Source organism: Colletotrichum spaethianum (genome assembly GCF_022836535.1).
Source record: "Colletotrichum spaethianum MAFF 239500 DNA, contig02, whole genome shotgun sequence".
Lineage (NCBI taxonomy): Eukaryota > Fungi > Ascomycota > Sordariomycetes > Glomerellales > Glomerellaceae > Colletotrichum > Colletotrichum spaethianum.
The window spans coordinates 289,609-307,333 of record NW_026054772.1 but is presented as its reverse complement, the minus strand read 5'-3'; the positions used below and the strand labels follow the sequence as shown (position 1 = coordinate 307,333).

The window sequence follows — 17,725 nt, the reverse complement described above, 5'->3', positions numbered from 1 at the left end:
GACGGTAATGTGCGACACGGCCACAAACAAAAAAAGCTAGCTAGTGACATATCCCTTCCATTATATTGAAACCTCTACAGCCACTGATTTACGCACCCTGGCGACGGCGGCAGAGGGGGCGGCCGCGCTCGAGGGTGTTGGGGTCGCAGCTCAGTCTGCTGTCCTCGATGCAGGTCAACGTGGCACCGCCTGTTCAAATGTATTAGTAACAATCATCTCGCACACGGCCTACTACCTTCTCCTCCCCGAGAACTTTCTAAGGAAATTGTGGAAGAGGAGGTATGAGAAACAGACGGAGGAGACTCACAGTTGTTGATGTTATCAGGGACGCAGCGACCGGTCTGGCCGTTGACGTTGCAGACATCCTGCTTCAGACTGGTGTTGGCGACGCAGCAGGCGCCGTTGGGGACGGGGCGGTTGGCGTTGGCGCCCTGACGCTCCATGAGGAGGGTGTTGCGGCGGACGGCGGTCATGGAGGGGTCCTCGACAGCAACAGCGCTCGCCTGAAGAGCGAAGGCGAGGGCGAGGACGGCGGACTGGAGAGTGAACTTCATCTTTTCGGTTTGAATAGAAGGGATGTAGTTGGATTTGAGCGAAAGCTGAATTAAGATGCAAAAAAAAGAGTGTCCGGCCGGCGGGAAAGAAGCAGAAGAGATTGAATGATGCTGTTGGAGATGATGAGGATACTAGACTGACATGGCGAGAAGGAAGTAGTTCTTATATACAGCATCTGGAAACGCGAGATCCGACGAACAGCTCAGCCCCTTGCCTGTCAACCTCAGCACCCACGCCTTCGCAATGTGTCAAGCTTGTACCTCCTGACCAGACCGCAACCCGAACCCACGGCACATAGTCTAAAATGCACAACCAGCAACTCGACACGAAGAGCCCGAGGCCATCGCATTTGATCCTCATGATCACCCAAGGGAAGGGGGAGTTTCGGAAGGGGGGTTACATGGGACGGCTGGGCAAAATTTCAGACCAGATTAGGACGCTATCTGCCAGATCCCTTTTCGCTTGTGTCTAGGGAGGCAGTGGAAGGGGACGGTGGCCTCACGGAGTTGGTCATCGTCTCATGTCCCAAAAGAGCCTTTTTGCAGGCCCCCCCTCCCCCCCTAACCCGAAAGGAGATTAAAGACTAAAGAAACTCAAGCTTGTATGAGACGAACGTGGGTCGAAGAGGCTCTGCGGCCGAACAACGTTAATGCAGAGAGACTTAATATGGCTTAGTTCGAGGGGATTGTTCTGAGATGCGGCGACGATGCGACGGTTTGAGGTGTTGGGCTGTGGGGGAGAAGTGAAACGGCGGGCAGGGGTACCGCGGGTCTGGGACTCAGCGCCACGCCGGTACCGAGGCCCCGACTGGGTTGACGGGGCGCCTAGAGGCATTTGAGGACGAGGCAAGGGAGAGTTTAGAAAAATCATAGGATAGACAATAACAAAAATAAAAAGGTTCTGAGGTTTGGTCTTGGTTGCTTGTGTAAAGCGGTGAAGTGCAATGATTGAGTTGTAGGCTCTGTGTTCGGATGTAGAGAAATCAACAACCGTGCCATCTCGAGGTAGTTTTTCGGTGAATGGAGCAAAAAATATTGATTAGCAAGACAAAACCTGTCAGACAAAGCTTAATATCATGAAGTCGGAAAGATCTGCCGAGACCCCTGCCAGAGGTCAAGAGCATTGTTCCGGTGATCTGTACGACTGATCTACCAAACATTACATCGAGCCAGGCGGCCACCGCCCACTCTTATGATCAACAATGTTGCCATACAGTGAAGATGACTCTCAGCATTAATTTGGAAGGTTTGATCCATTCCCATGAGAGTAGAGTTTAAACTAAAGTGAGGTCCACGTAGGAAGTGAATCATTACCCAGCGAGGCCTCTCCGCCCAAGCTCGAAATTTCATATCCCTATACGTTCTCCAACCGATGGGAAGCCAAGAAGACGATGGATAATAACAGGCAAAGACTTCAAACACGAGAGGCAACAGTTAGTTCAAGACAAAAACTGAAATCTTTGTGTGGCTGTTGTAGAATACTAACGCCTCAGTTGTATTCCACTTTGACCCTCGCCTCACTTGTTTAGACGCCACAAGTTAGGATTCCCAGAATTATGTCATTCATATTGGTTTGAAATTTACAGACACCAGCTTGCGAGCCTCATAGTCCAAGCAAGTTCAATTCCCTACGTCCGTGCTGGACACCATTATCTCAGCCAACCATACATCCCACCTCACTCACTCCTCATCCCCGACGGCGTCCTGAGCAGCCTCGACTGCCTTGCTTGCCGCGCCAGCACCCTTGCCCTTACCGTTACCGCCGTTCTTCTTGCCCTTGGCAGCAGCGCCTTGTCCTCCGCCGACGGCGGCGAGAGACTGGTCGATGACATCTCCCGCCTTGGTCGCCAGCGCGTCGTCCTTCGCCACCTCAGAGGCGGCCGGGTTATCGGTGGAGGCGTTGAACTGCAGGGCGGTTGCGGGCTTGCCGGCGTTGGCGACGTCGTCGGCAATGTTCTTGTTAAGCTTCTTGGTCTCCTCTTCAAGCTTGGCCGTCACGTTCTTGCCCTGCGCCTGCTGGGCCTGCAGACCCATGACCGTGGCCGTGAGCTTGAGGACCTTGTTCTGGATCTTGGCGCGCTATGGTGGACGTGTTAGCTAACATGATTTATATTGGCTGACAGGAGAAAATTGAAGGAACCCAACTAACCTGAAGAGCGAGAGCATCTTCACCCGGAGCCGTAGCGGCAATTTTTACATTATAGGCGCCTCGCTCGGCCTGGTTGGCAATCTTATTGACACCGTCTAGGAAGGCAAGATCGGCCTTGTCTACCGTAGTCAAGTCTGCCGGCAGGCCGCTGAGCTTCGTGAGGGCGTCCTCCTTGGCGGTGCCGGCGTTGCCGCCGCTGATGGAGAGCGCATCAAAGGTCTTGGGCGTGAAGACGGCGCGCTTCTGGACCTTGTTGCCGGACGAAGTGGAGATATCTCGGGAGGGAGCAGCCGAGGCAACGGCGGCAAGAGTGGCGAGGACAATAGAGAACTTCATATTGGTGGTTTTCGGGTTGGTTTTATAAAGAAGGTGTTAATAGAAAGGTGGAGTAATGTGTTTCTAATGAGTGACAGACAGTATGAAAACGGAACAGCACAGCTGTGGAGAAGACGGATATCAGAACACCAGGTTGATGAGGCACTAGAAAGAGAATGAGATGATGAGGATGAGATCCGAGATAGCGAGGGTCTCGGACGATCTTATAGTTCGGTGTGGCCTCACCTACCTATACTATGAATGGGACAGGGACGCCAGAGCAAATATTCATGTCCATGAACCGGAGGGCATGGAACGAACGTTCGGCAGCGCCGCCGGAGGCTCAACTCCCGCCAGTCATGCGACAGTCCCGGAAGGTGAGCTTAGAACGAGCGTGAGAGCGAGGGAGGGCTCGTAGAGCAGATGCGCAAGGTGTTTCAGGGTACGACCATCCGTCCTTGATTAGTCCATCTCATGTGTATAAACATAGAACGGCCCTTCAACTAGACATTAGAAACGTTATGGTACAGTAAGAGTGAGTTTGGAGGCTAGAGATCCCGCAACTACACTCGTAGGTTTGGTGAGATGCCAAGAGCGGCGTTGCCGGGGACCTCCCTACGCAAGACCGGAGCAGAGCCTCAGTGCCCATACCTCACAGCGAGGCACCGTCTTAGATGCCGTCTCATGTTGTTATGACAAGGCGTTAGGATTTGAGAGAGCAAGCGTGAGTCTCGAGTCAGTTTTTGCTCGATTAACAAGCAACACTGTACTGGACTACTGGACAACCAGCCGCCTAGAGAACAGTGTGCTGGGACGACGGGTTCAGTCTTCCGAGAGGAGGGAGGGGTACCGTCGGCGAGGATGGATGAGCTTGGCGAATGTGAAAAGCCAAATTTGAGACGAGTTTTACTGATGTCTTTGACAGCCTGAACCTTGAGAAGAGACGAAAAATCCGACGTCTGTGTGAAGGGAAAGTACGCGGTAGGGTTGGGAGAAAGAAGAGAGTCAGGAGGGCACAAAGGACAGGATGACACAAATGCACAAGCATGCTCGATCCATGGGCCGGCTGCCGACGAACCACACCATTAGCGTGGTCAATTTGGATGAAGTCAGGCCCCAAATTCGACAACGGTTCTATCTCTCCGTAGAGCAGTCAATTACAGATAAATTGTAAGGTTATTGGGATCCGCATATTACACGTTGGTGGGGAGGCTAAAACGTACGGTGGGCTAGCTAGGCGGGAAGAGAAAATTGGTAATACATAAATAAAAAGATCAGCCCTGCGGTGATTGCAGTGGTGTAGAAGGGCAATCTATCACAAACGGCGTTTGAAGCTTGAGTCTGTTGGAGAAAAGTGGGGGCATTTGACATCATGTCACTGAGAGTTCAGAGTTCAAACTCGCCGTGTGAGGAACCGTTTTCCGGGCCCCCACTTGGAGATAACTTCACCTCATCGTACCTACTGCGTAGTAGTCTCATCAGCGCCACTCACTCTCACGCCCATCATTCCGACACCAAGACCCAAGAGTTCGCGCACACTCCCCCCCGTTTACGAGTCATCAGGATCTGTGCTGTTGGGATCTAGCCGAGATTTGCGTAGACGAACACCGAGATCTAGAGCACCCACCCACACCCTATCCGCAATATTCAGATCACATCCAACGCCAAGAAATACATCGACACATTAGCAGTCATGCCTCCTCGAATCCCGACCCCAGATGACTTCGCTCCCATCCAGCCCGTTCTCCCCCTGTCCCTATCCTTCCCAAACCCGCCCGAGTCCACCACCGCAATCCTAGTCCTCTTTCACGGCCTAGGCGATTCCGAGGCCCCCTTCGCCTCCTTCGCCAAAGCAATGTCCCTGCCCGGCGTCCTCTCCATCTCCGTCCGCGGTCCCTCCCCCCTACCCCCGTCCATGCTCCCCGATGACACTCCCTCGTCAGCATCGGCATCCGCCAGTGCCGGAGCAGGCCACTTCCACTGGGGCGACGACATCACCTTTGACCCCTCCACAGACTCAATCTCTCCCGACCCGGGCTTCTCCAAGTCGTACGGCCTCGTCGTCGATCGCCTCATTCGCGAGACCCTCATTGCCCGGTGCGGCTGGGAACTCAGCGACATAATCCTCTTCGGCTTTGGCCAGGGCGGTTCTCTAGCTCTGGGCATCGCCTCGCAGCTCCGCCTCGGGCCCAGAGTCGTCGACGTGACCAACGCGCCCGCGGATAGACCAAAGGGGAATGGCGACGCTCACTTTGACGGAAACACCCTCAAGGGCGTCCTCTCCATCGGCGGGCCCTTGCCGCAGTCCATGGTGCCCACCGTTAGCACGCGCGGCAAGTGCAAGACGAAAGCCTGCCTCGTCCAGCTTGACGATGACGCATTCGACGCCGTCAAAGAAGAGTTTCTCGATGCCAGGCTCGTCAAATGGAAGAGGAAGGACGTGGCTATGCCCCGCGACCGGGAAGAAATGTTTCCCCTGATGAAATTCTTTGCAGAGTGCCTCAAGAGTGGATGGTGAGGTGGAACAGTCACCCAGTTGATGTCAGACAACGATATACATACCGAATATTTGCTGGCTCTTCGTCACTTGGGATGTGATGAGATCGTACACCAACGGCGTTGAAATCTCGCCACCAACGAATCGACATAACAACACGTCACTACAGCTTTAACCACGGCGAAGTCGTTCTCACGGTACTTTACACTTTTCATCGTCAAGACGAAATTCATTATGAAAAAAAATGCTTTTACAAAATACTAGCGGTGGATTATAGAGAGTGACTCTAGGAATCGCAGCTATGGATCATAATCACAAAGGCTGTTGTTGGACCGGTTGCTTCCCACTCTCAATTACTTGCCCCCGTCTACTCCTTGTACGGAAGTGTCGACACTCCCTGTTGCAGACTTCTTGTTAAGTTCTGCTGGGGCTGTTACAGAACGGCCACTGTCTACTAGCTGGTGTGGACTCAGCTTCTTCTTAGGTACCCTGACCGCGGCGCTGGTGTGCATGGCATGTTGCCTCGGCTCGCCTTCGGCAACCTTGATCGCAGGATCATCATGGACGCTGTGGGGAGCAGCGCGCTCTGACCGAGGCACCATCGGATCCCCGCTGAGGGGGTGCGGAGTTGGCTCGCCAGGCATGCCCGCTGTTCGATCGTCATGAACACCGTGGGGGTTCGTTCGAATGCCCACCGGGGCCACGCGGTCTTGGCTGAGCCTGTGATCGTACACGGGATGGGCAACATTGGTAGTCTGGTCACCACTAACCGAGTGTTGCATTGGCTCTTCGGCCACCTTGACAGCGGGATCGTGATGTACGCTGTGAGATGCCGTCCCTTTTGTCACCAGTGTCTTTGGATCTATAACGATTTGATGAGGAGCCAGGCGGCGGGCTACTTGAGTCGTAGGATCGTTGTGGACAGTATGTGGGTGAACCTCTTCGGCAATTCCAAAAAGAGGATCGTTATGTATGGTGTGAGAATGATGCTTCATTCCAACTGGCTTCTTGGGGTCTTGGTTGAGTCGATGAGGTTCAGCAAAGTCAGCCACCGTTACGTGGGGATCTTGAGGGCCCAGAATAGGACTTCGTAGGACATCGGGAGATCTCGCAGGAGTATCTTGACGATTGTGGTCCCGAGGAGGTGGAGACTGGGAACTGGTCCCTGGCTCGACCTTGTCCAACTCGGGGCTTGCCAATATGCCCGGCGGTTCATACCTCCCTGTTGAGTTACCGGACTCTGGCAACTCCACTATCCTAGGCAGGTTTTTGCTCTTCATCTGCATTGACGATTGTGACTTGTATGGGTTGTCTGGCTGGGCCTTGAAGCGGCGGATCTCCTTTGGTGGAGGACCTGGAGAAAAGGGATAGGTTTTGAGGTCCCGACAGATCTTCTCTCGTATTAGGACCTCATTGTGATTGAGCATAAGAGTCCAGAATGGGTGTGCGCAAGCGTTGATATCGTCATCATCCGCACTGCCAGTGATGGCATAGCGATTCCGAATGTCACCGCGTTGATCGCGGAGTGGCTTCTTCCAGTTACATACTATAGCGGTTAGGCGATACTCGCGAGCTCCCACAAAGGCCTAACTTACTCGCAGAGCTCAGGAAACAAGACCAGCAAGGGCTGTTGCAGCCCACGGAAGGTGGGGCCAGGGGATCTTCATCGTAGGCGACTCGTTCGAGTCTCTCCGCAGTGCGGGCGTAGACAATGCAAGGGCAACATGCGGCTTCGTTGGTGATGTGTGGCCTCTGTTTGGCGAGCCACTTGTGCGAACGAACAGTTCCCAGCATACTAGGTCTTTGTTGCACTGTCTCCGTCGAGTTTCGTCCGTTCTTGGCTGGTTTTTCCGTTGTAAGCGATGGTGGAGAAGACATTGTGATAAGAAAAAGGGATGAAATAAATGGCGTTGAAAGTTGAGTCAAAGTAGTGCGATAAAAGATGAGGTTGACGATCCCCAGCAGTCGACTAGTATGGATGATGAGAGAAAGTCCGAGAAAAGCAACAGTTTTACCCAGGGTCCCATATTCGAAGGAGAACACTCAGAACAGACCGCTACTTCTGGGATCGGATGCCTCGTAATAAGGTCTTTCCATAGGTGCTTTCTGCGCACTTGCACTGGGTACGCACTGGGCGAGACGGCACCTTCCATCAAGCTGCTCAGAATTCTCATGCCAGAAGGAGTGGGGATGAAAACAAAGCAAACATCACAGAAGAGCACTGAGGTAAGTATTGGTCGTTCTCTCCCCCCATGAGTTGGGAAACTCAAATCAATGAAAACGACGTCTTAAGGGAGCCCCTGCGTTGCAATAACAGTCTTAGTACCCGACAATGTGACATCAACCGTTCTAATTGCAACAAGCCAGACCAACCGTAGAAGAGCCAACGAGCAGCAATAACCGCCTCATTCCTTTATCCCAACCCACAAATGCGCCGTGACACCGTAACCTCTTGATGAAGGGGGTTTATTCCGATTCTGGTCCAACCTCTGATCTATACTCCAGTATGACTGACGGAAAGCATTCGTCAGTTCGACCTGATTCTCCAGCTCGACCCAAGCATCCTATTCGTCTACAGTGCGCTCCTCTGCGCTCCAGCCATTCGATCCCCGAGAGGCTCCGTTATGTAATGATCTGAGAGTTGCGCTTCTGCTCTTGTTCGACCAACTGTGCAGTGTCAGTGAGAAAAACATTTGACGCTGGTATCGCAAACTTACATTTTGACCTTGCCATCGTCACCGCACGACGCCAATATACATGGGTCTGTTGGGTTCCATGCCACAGCGTTGGTCCGAGGTTGATGTCCTTCGAGCCTCTCTACCGCAGCGCCACCGTTCTTGTGCCAGATAAGAATGTTTCCATCTGTACCCCAGATGTCAGTACGCTGGCAATTGATGTAACCAAAATCGACTCACCTTCACTGCCGCTCACAACGAAGCTTTCGTTGGCGCCTCCGAAGGCGCTGCGAATGATGTACTCGCCTCCAGTGTGGCCGAGGAATTTTTTCACCGACGTCCGGTTTACCAAATCGATTAGTTGAAGCTCTCCATCTTTCTTGTTGAGGAGCAAATGGCGCGAGTCTTCGCTAATGCTCACACACGTCGGCCGAGACTTGACCTCCATCTCGTACTCCAATTCGCGTGTGAAGGCATTGTAAACATGGATCTTCTGCGCATCGTCAACTGCAACGAGCCAGTGGCCATCCGGCGAACCACAAATGTCTTGGACCCTGTGCTTTTTGCCCCATTCGCATAGCATCTCCCCCGAAGTACTCCAGGTGCGCAAGCCGTGGTCCTTGTCCAGGGATCCGGTGATGAATGTCTTGCTATCCGCCGCCCAGACGCAGCCGCTGGCCGGCTCATCGAACCGCTCAAGCTTCAAGATCATCTCTCCGGTCTGTTCCGAGTCAGCATTGTAATCGTACTTACACAGAGGGAATAGTATATACCGCTGTGTCCCAAAGCCGCGCGTACTTGTCCTGCGAGCATGTCACTATCATCGAGTCGTCGGGGCTCCACGACAAGCCACCAACACCCTGAGCATGCGGCCGTAGGACGTGAGAGACGGTGAATGAGGGGAGATCCCAGATGACAACGGCCTCGCCATCTCCGCACGCAGCGAGACGCTGTCCGTCATGCGAAAATACCACCTGCCATACCTCGCCAGTCAGGTCTGTGAGCTCCAGAGCGACTTCTGTAGGAAAATGACTCCGTTCGCAGTAGTGATCTGAGTACAACGACGGTGATGATGCGGTTGTGTGCCAGAGACAGCTGTTAATCTGACTTTGCTTCACTTGTTGCAAAAGTACGGCGAGCCTATTCTCCGGCAGCATGACTGAGGGCGATATACATTCTATAGGGGTAATGAGCACTGCACAAGCATCATTGAGGGACAAGGAATACGTACTGGATAGTTCCGATAACAGAACCTTTCTTGACTGACCGTGAGCTCCATCCCACTCGGCCTTGGCCTTCAAATCTTCCGTAGACTGGCACATGAGAAGACTAGAGAGGAAATGGAGCTTTTGGGTATCTTGATAAAGCGGCGTCAGCTCTGTTCGCAGCACCATCAGAGCCCGGCTGGTATCACGCTGCTCCAACAGCTCGAGGAACTTTTGCTGGCGCAACCAAAATCGCATCACGTTTCGATCGGACCCGGGTGCCAGCACCAGGCCGTTCCCTTGCTGGCCTCGATCGTCGGACATTACGGCTCCGAACAGAAGCTCCTCGGCTTCGCTCCACTCGCCGCCGATCACAGCGTTACGGAAGGCGGCGACAGTTGGACTCTCCAGCTCATAGCCACTGTCCTTGCTGACGCTCTCGGCAGCTCCATGATATCCCATATCGGACAGCGCTTGTATGAGTATCCGCGTAATCTCCTCTCGATCATGTCCAAAATAGGTCGAAGGGACGGATGGCGGCGCTTCCTTTTCGGCACGGGATGAGCCGTTCACGGCGGCGGCTTTGCGAGCACCGTTGCTGGCCGAGGCGGTCACCGGCGCCTCCGTCCTGGCACCGTTTGAATACGTCCTGGACGTTCCATTCGAAGCAACTCCATCGCCGTCTGAAATCATGGCGGTGTCTCCTCTTCTACGTTTGGAGCGATGAGAGGCGGGTCGACTGGCGCCCGCAGACGTCACAGGAGAGTCTCCCCGATCCGAGTCGGAAGTGGCTCGTTGTCTACGGCCCAAGACCTGACGGGGCGCCAAGGGAGATAATATCGCTCCGGGGGCAACCGAGGAATGTTGAGGACTAGTCGGATCGTAGGGGCTCGAGGGTGAGGTATCGTCAGAAGAGGAGGGCCGGGAAGCCGCGGGGCTGGTGGAAAAGCTGTGTTGGAAGATGTCTGAACAGTCGGCGGGGTGGACAGGTGTTGGTCGGTGATGACGGGATGGGAATTGGAATCTGTATTGGAGTTGGTGTCCAGGTCGGCCTTTGTTACCGCGGGAAGGACCCGCGGTTGTTCTCGTAGGTCGATATATTGGGAGTAACGGAGACGCCCAAGTACGTAGGAATGTTGTGGCGAGTGCTTTGTCGCTAGATGTTTGATTACGGGACGGGTTCAGAGAAGGGTCGTTCGTAAGGTCCGGTAGTGTACGGTAGCGCGGGCGGACGGACGTGCGGATGTTCGGTGCGGTAAGGCGAGGCAGGTGAGGTGCGTGAGAGGATCGAAGGTCTGGGAGCCGAACCAAGGTGCGTGGAAGTGGACGTAGGACGTGGAATGGAAGGTGAAGCTTTGAGATTTGGAGTTCGTAGGTGCAGGTTTCGGGACTGCGAGATGGTAGAGGTCATACCTTGAGGTGAGGCAGGAGGTCACCTACTCAGATACATTAGGTAGTCCGGTACCTCTGGCCTTTCGTGGTAGGTCGCTCACTAGCCTGCTAGGTAGGGACCAGTGGCCGGCAGCCACACTGCTGTAGCACTCTGACTGGGCAAGCACTGGGGCCAGCGAGCAAGTAGATGACGGGATGCCGTCTGATTGGGCCTATTGAGGTCCCTCCACACGAGAGGTGGAGACAGATGACCTGCTTACTGGGGGGGGGGTTGGACGGCAGGTTCGCTCGCCGGTGTCTAAGACAGTGAAGCTCACTAACACACCACTACGAATCAGCCCATATGTTGCATATGGAAGAAGGATCCCATCGAAGATGAGCCCCGATAGGTACTGAGGGGTTGGGGGTCACATGCCCCGTAAATGTCTCTCCGTCTACCGTTGGCAAGGTTGGTAAGGTAGGTACGGCAAAGTGTGGAGCAACTCAGCGTTGCTTTGTAGCTTTGGTCAGAACCGGGCACTGAAACCACACCTACCTTACCTACTGTACATGTCGGCGGCGCAGTGGACGCAATCCGCACCTGGTTGCTTGTCGATTAGGTCCTGCTGCAAAACAACAGACAAGTTGCTCTGCTGTGAAAGTGCATCGGCACATTTCATATGTTAAGATGTGGATGAGCCTGCGGTTGCCGCCTAGATCGAGGCTGCATGACGCCGTTGGCCACTAAGATGCAGTTGCCGTTGAACGCATCGCCAGAACTGTCTTGCGTCCAACTCTTTACTGGTCTCTTACCGTGGTTTCCCATTTGGTCCAGACTCTTCACTGACAGACCCTGGTGAAGATGATATGCACTTATCGCAGTATGTTGCTTTTGGCTGCACAAAAGCCACTGGGTGGGAGCAGGAGCATGACGGTCATTAATTGGGAGCGCTTGGAGGGAGAGGGGATCTTAGTGTGGTCCAGTGCAACTGATTCTTCAGTTAGACAATTACCAATATTCTTCTTCGAGTCCTCGAGTTCTCGCACAGAATATCAGTCGTCGTCCATCACGTTCCGCAAACGAGCTCTGATCTCATTTCCAGCTCGGTTAGTGCAATAAGGCAAGTTGCAGCAGCAACCGGCGAACGAAGCCCATCTAGTCCATCGAATTCCATGTATCGCGACAGAAATGTTCAAGGAGTGAAATAAAAATGGCATCATCGTGTAATGCGATGCAATGTTGTCGACACTGTACAGAGACTTACGTGGCTCGAGTGACGTACGCATAGGCACCCATATTCTTCATCCAGCAGTGTCCTACCTGCCTGCTCACCGACACACCCGTTCACGACGCAGTACACTACCGAGCTTGTCGGTACAATTAAGGTGCTGAAGCTGTCCTTGATGTAGATTGGTTGGTCACGTGCGACGACTGCGCCCAAGTGGGAGGTCTCCAAACATCCCACCTGCCCAACGCCCCGCCAATTGCTGCTTGCCCGGTGCGCCAGTGCTGTCGTCGGCAGAGTGACAGGGGCCTACGACACCGGTGGGACCGAACGCATGTGGCTGGTGCGTCAGGGATCCTAGGCACACCCTCAGGGCAGCACTGTATGTAGGCTCTTGACAGACCAGGCCTTTGGGTGCTTGCGACGTCTTTTCCCACCATTCCCAACCTAACCGAACACTTCAAACTTGCAACCTGCTCGACAACCTCGCATCTTTGCTGATATAAATACCCGTCGTCGCCGACAACGCAGGGGGTACCACCACTGAGCTCCATCCGATCCCCGCCGCAAGCTACCGATCGTCCTCGCTTCGAGCCCGACCCCCCTTTCCCGGCTTCTTCCACGTATTGCGATTCAGGAGCCATCTGCGACAGGACACTTGACCACAAAGGAATCTGTCCTCGACTTGGTCCATAACCCCATCCGCCTCACGACCGTATCCCTAAGAGCGCCGGCCGCATCGCAACAATGAGCGCGCCCCAGTCCCTTGCCAGCCAAGGCGGTATCTCGGATCCCGCCTTGATCACGTACGTGATGCCCAACACCCCTTGACCCGTGTCGAAAGCTAACTGTGCGCTGCGCCCCAGGCTCGTTAACAAGCTCCAGGATGTCTTCACAACAGTTGGCGTCACCAACCCCATCGATCTCCCTCAAATAGTCGTCGTTGGCAGTCAGTCCAGCGGTAAGAGTTCCGTCTTGGAGAACATTGTAGGAAGAGACTTGTGAGTGTGGCAACCTCTCCCCTCTGCCCCGCCGTCACATGTTTTCCAGGTTCTTGGGAGCGTCTAACAAGGTTGTATTCTGCAGCTTGCCTCGAGGCTCTGGTATCTGCACCCGCCGACCCCTCGTCCTCCAGCTCATCAACCGCCCCGCGACTTCACAAAACGGCATCGAGGAGGTGGAAAACAGCACTGACAAGGCTGCCAACGCCGACGAATGGGGCGAGTTCCTCCATATCCCGGGCCAGAAGTTCTACGACTTCAACAAGATTCGGGATGAAATCAGCAGAGAAACCGAGGCCAAGGTCGGCCGCAACGCAGGCATCTCGCCCGCCCCTATCAACCTGAGAGTCTACTCCCCGAACGTCCTCACTCTTACCCTGGTCGATTTGCCTGGTCTGACCAGAGTGCCTGTTGGAGACCAGCCTCGAGACATCGAGCGTCAGATCCGCGACATGATCCTCAAGTACATCTCCAAGTCCAACGCCATCATCCTTGCCGTCACTGCTGCCAACATCGACCTGGCCAACTCTGATGGTCTTAAGCTTGCGCGCGAGGTCGACCCCGAGGGTCAGCGAACGATCGGTGTTCTTACAAAGGTGGATCTTATGGACGAGGGCACTGATGTCGTCGATATTTTGGCTGGTCGCATCATTCCCCTGCGGTTGGGATACGTTCCTGTGGTCAACCGCGGCCAGCGTGACATCGACAACAAGAAGCCAATCCAGGCGGCGCTGGAAAACGAGAAGAACTTCTTCGACAACCACAAGGCGTACAGGAACAAGAGCTCCTACTGCGGAACACCCTACCTGGCCAGGAAACTCAACCTTATCCTGATGATGCATATCAAGCAGACATTGCCCGATATCAAGGCCCGCATCTCGAGCTCGCTCCAAAAGTACACGGCCGAATTGGAGAGCTTGGGACCTAGCATGCTGGGCAACAGCGCAAACATTGTGCTCAACATCATCACCGAATTCACCAACGAGTGGCGGACAGTGCTGGATGGCAACAACACGGAGCTCTCGAGCACAGAGTTGTCAGGCGGTGCCAGAATCAGCTTCGTATTCCACGAGCTGTACTCCAACGGTGTGAAGGCTGTGGACCCCTTCGATGTGGTCAAGGACGTTGATATCCGCACCATACTGTACAACTCCTCCGGTTCTTCCCCAGCCCTTTTCGTCGGCACCACTGCCTTCGAGTTGATTGTCAAGCAGCAGATCAAGCGCCTCGAGGACCCCAGTTTGAAATGTGTGTCTCTCGTCTATGACGAGCTGGTGCGCATTCTGTCGCAGCTCCTCGGCAAGACTCTGTACCGCAGGTATCCTTCGCTCAAGGAGAAGGTCCACACCGTGGTCATCAACTTCTTCAAGAAGGCTATGGAGCCTACCAACAAGCTCGTCAGAGATCTGGTCGCCATGGAGGCATGCTACATCAACACTGGTCACCCTGATTTCTTGAACGGCCACCGAGCCATGGCAATGGTCAACGAGCGCTACAATCCTAAGCCCGTCCAGGTCGACCCCAAGACCGGCAAGCCTCTGCCAGGTGGCACTCCTAGAGCGTCCAGCCCGGTTGTGCCAGAGGATTCCGCGAACGGCGGGTTCTTTGGCAGCTTCTTTGCTGCGAAGAACAAGAAGAAGGCAGCCGCCATGGAGGCTCCCCCGCCAACACTCAAGGCCTCGGGAACGCTCTCGGAGCGGGAGAACATTGAGGTTGAAGTCATCAGTACGTCTCCCCTGCATTGTTGTGTAAAATATTCGCTAACACAGACGTGCAGAGCTGCTTATCTCCTCCTACTACAACATCGTGAAGCGTACCATGATCGACATGGTGCCCAAGGCTATCATGCTCACTCTTGTCCAGTAAGTCAAGACCGTGATTGTGGTTGGTAGGCTTCGTGAGCTGACAGAAGTGGCAGATTTACCAAGGACGAGATGCAGAAGGAGCTTTTGGAGAACATGTACCGCACCGACACCTTGGATGACCTGCTCAAGGAGAGCGACTTCACCATCCGTAGAAGAAAGGAGTGCCAGCAAATGGTGGAATCCCTTGGCAAGGCCAGCGAGATCGTTAGCCAGGTCCAGTAAAGACACGATTCGACATATACAACTGCTTCCGAGAAGTACTAGAATTTTGCCCGCTGAGATGCTGGCCGCCCCATGCTTCCGGGGCACAGAAAAGAAAGAGCGCGGCGTTTAGGCAGTGAAATCTTCACATGTATCGTCGGCGGGGTCCCTGGAGGCGTGGAAGGCAGTAGACAGCTGGACAGCGGCAATTGCGGTGATAGTCCTTTAATGAGAGTGGCATACATTTGTTTCTTGAGATAAAGACTGGATCATGATGGCCGAAGATGTTACAACGAGGTGGAGGCAGCAATGAAAACTTAAGTTCTAGTTCTACGGCTCCCTTGCTATCAGTGCGCAGTTCGCCTCGCTTAAAACATTTGTTGGAAGCCTAGATGATCTAGTTAGGTTCACGACGCCCGACGATTTTATCGAGCGTTTAAAGCTGGGTTCGGATGGCCTTTCTGGTAAAGGTTAGTGGGGAGGTCAATGTTCCAATGTGATGAGACATGTGGTGAAGCATGTATCCATGGTTCGAGCTTTCACCAACCTGTTTGCCCTTTGGGCGTTGTTGCCGTTCCCATTGGATCGACCTGGTGTGCATGGAGTCCAGTCCCAAACTGCCAGAACAACGAAGGGCGTCAACGAAGGGCGTCAAAGCGGTATGCTTGTTGAGGTCGCATGAACCATAGGTACGAATGCGACTCCGGATACAGTGGATTTTACGCACTTTGCAACCATTCCGGTACTGAATGCCACACATATGCCTGCCGGGCCTTCACCTCATGGTTCGACGGGCTAGTGCGCAGCGTTGTGTGTTCCACGTCAGTCAGTGCCCCTTTTGCTGGAGCTAGGTGAAACGTTTCCCAGGGAGTGGGAAACATCAGGGTAGCTTCCGCGCTTCCGTGCTCTCCAGACCCCGCTGCATTAAACGGGCAGGAAAGCTTGGAGCTCTTGCAGGGGGGAGGGAAAGAGAAGCTTTGCGCGGGACATTCGGGGGGAGGAGGGGGGAGGAGGGCAGGAGTTTGTGTGTTGGTTGATAAACTCACCGGACCACCCTCTCATCAACAATTGTTTGCTTCCCCGCCGCTTTGTTCCAATTCTATGCAGCTTCCGAATCAAAGCAATCCATCAACTGCAAGAAATCAACTACAAGAGACAACTATTCATCGCATCGAGAAGACGTTTGGGACGACACCGAGAACCTGTTCAAGTTCATCAAAGTAAGCCGCAAACATGAACCCCGTAGACTTCCTCCGCTCCCAGTTCAAGACGCTGCCTTACCCGTCCGAGGACTGCGCGGGCCGCACGGTGATTGTGACGGGCTCCAACGTCGGCCTGGGCCTCGAGGCGGCGCGGCACTTTGTGCGTCTCAACGCTGCGAAGGTGATCCTCGCCGTCCGTAGCACCGACAAGGGCGAGGCGGCCAAGACGGACATTGAGCTGACGACGGGCCGGCGCGGCGTGCTCGAGGTGTGGCCGCTGGACCAGGCGTCGTTCGACAGCGTCAAGGAGTTCGCGGCGCGCGCGGACAAGCTGCCACGGCTGGACTGCGTGGTGCTGAACGCCAGCATCGCGACGGTCAAGAGGGTCGACGCCGAGGGATGGGAGAGCCAGATCACTGTGAATGTGCTGAGCACGTTCTTGTTGAGTATGAAGTTGATGCCGGTGCTGCGGAGAACGGGAAAGACGCACAATGTGACGCCGAAGATTGTCATTGTCGCGTCAGAAGCGAGCCAGATGGTGAGTTTCTACTTTTTCTGATATCTGAGTGGGTGATCAGTGTCTTATCTGAGAACCGCAGGCCAAGTTCCATGAGCGCAACGCCGAGGACATCTACAAGGCACTCAACACCAACAAGAGCCTGAAGGACCGGTACAACACGACCAAGCTGATGCAGGTGATCCTCGCGCGGCAGATGGCCATCGCGGCGGACGCGTCAGGCAAGGGGAGGGTGCAGGTGACGACGCTGAACCCGGGCCTCTGCGCAACGGCGCTGTTCCGCAACATACCGTTCCCCCTGACGATCATCGTCAAGGTCGGGCTGAAGCTGCTGGCCAGGTCGGCCGAGGTCGGCTCGCGGTGTCTGTTGGCGGCGGCGTTCGCGGGTGAGGAAGCCCACGGGCGGTATATGAGCGACTGCGTCGTCACCAAGTTCCCCAAGCTCATGCAAGGGGAAGAAGGAGAGCAGATGCAGGGACGGCTGTGGGAGGAGACAGTGGAGTTGTTGAATGGAGTTGATCCTGGAGTTTCGATGAATCTGTGAGCTGGCTGCGCTGAACGAGATTGATAGGAGGGCGTTTCAATGGGTGCGTTTTCGCGGTTCTTTGCTTAGGGGGAAGGGAAATTGTAAGATACCTTTTGGAATTGGATACTTGCGGTTTTGCTACATCCAGTCCCGTGATGGCTCCGGTTCACAGCAGTGAAGTCTGGGACTATCCAGACGCAGTGGACAAGAGCCAAGAGCAATGAAAGAAGCCCATACCAACCGAAACAACGTCCTCGGCATACCTTGTAAGTGACCTGGTCAGCCTACCAGGTATCTTCGTCCGTGCCTGTGTAACTCCTGCCTGAGGTGGTGATCACCTCCCCCTGCCTCTCTGCGGCCTCACCAGGCAACCATTCAGCCACGGACCTAGGCTACATAGCCAGCAGAAAGATGGACAATT

The 17,725-nt window shown here is 54.4% G+C and overlaps 7 protein-coding genes across 7 annotated transcripts; 3 read left to right on the top strand and 4 right to left on the bottom strand.

The window, feature by feature from the left end:
- Positions 1–88: 88 nt before the first annotated feature.
- Positions 89–554, bottom strand: ColSpa_00966 (uncharacterized protein; the record flags this gene model as incomplete). Its single annotated transcript, XM_049267178.1, has 2 exons — positions 89–189; positions 308–554. The coding sequence occupies 2 exons, from the start codon at positions 552–554 to the stop codon at positions 89–91; spliced, it is 348 nt and encodes a 115-aa protein (XP_049123135.1).
- A 1,680-nt stretch (positions 555–2,234) lies between these two features.
- Positions 2,235–3,039, bottom strand: ColSpa_00965 (uncharacterized protein; the record flags this gene model as incomplete). The annotated part of the gene is made up of 2 exons (XM_049267177.1): positions 2,235–2,633; positions 2,704–3,039. The coding sequence occupies 2 exons, from the start codon at positions 3,037–3,039 to the stop codon at positions 2,235–2,237; spliced, it is 735 nt and encodes a 244-aa protein (XP_049123134.1).
- A 1,672-nt stretch (positions 3,040–4,711) lies between these two features.
- Positions 4,712–5,536, top strand: ColSpa_00964 (putative hydrolase; the record flags this gene model as incomplete). Its single annotated transcript, XM_049267176.1, has 1 exon — positions 4,712–5,536. The coding sequence occupies one exon, from the start codon at positions 4,712–4,714 to the stop codon at positions 5,534–5,536; it is 825 nt and encodes a 274-aa protein (XP_049123133.1).
- A 332-nt stretch (positions 5,537–5,868) lies between these two features.
- ColSpa_00963 (uncharacterized protein) lies at positions 5,869–7,393 on the bottom strand (the record flags this gene model as incomplete). The annotated part of the gene is made up of 2 exons (XM_049267175.1): positions 5,869–7,061; positions 7,111–7,393. The coding sequence occupies 2 exons, from the start codon at positions 7,391–7,393 to the stop codon at positions 5,869–5,871; spliced, it is 1,476 nt and encodes a 491-aa protein (XP_049123132.1).
- Positions 7,394–8,079: 686 nt separating this feature from the next.
- On the bottom strand, positions 8,080–10,088 carry ColSpa_00962 (WD repeat-containing protein slp1; the record flags this gene model as incomplete). Its single annotated transcript, XM_049267174.1, has 5 exons — positions 8,080–8,182; positions 8,233–8,377; positions 8,431–8,911; positions 8,964–9,208; positions 9,458–10,088. 5 exons carry the CDS (start codon positions 10,086–10,088, stop codon positions 8,080–8,082), a joined length of 1,605 nt encoding a protein of 534 aa, XP_049123131.1.
- Positions 10,089–12,739: 2,651 nt separating this feature from the next.
- Positions 12,740–15,080, top strand: ColSpa_00961 (vacuolar protein sorting-associated protein 11; the record flags this gene model as incomplete). The annotated part of the gene is made up of 5 exons (XM_049267173.1): positions 12,740–12,798; positions 12,859–12,993; positions 13,079–14,718; positions 14,771–14,855; positions 14,912–15,080. 5 exons carry the CDS (start codon positions 12,740–12,742, stop codon positions 15,078–15,080), a joined length of 2,088 nt encoding a protein of 695 aa, XP_049123130.1.
- Positions 15,081–16,292: 1,212 nt separating this feature from the next.
- ColSpa_00960 (short chain dehydrogenase atnD) lies at positions 16,293–17,322 on the top strand (the record flags this gene model as incomplete). The annotated part of the gene is made up of 2 exons (XM_049267172.1): positions 16,293–16,799; positions 16,861–17,322. 2 exons carry the CDS (start codon positions 16,293–16,295, stop codon positions 17,320–17,322), a joined length of 969 nt encoding a protein of 322 aa, XP_049123129.1.
- Between the last annotated feature and the right edge of the window lie 403 nt (positions 17,323–17,725).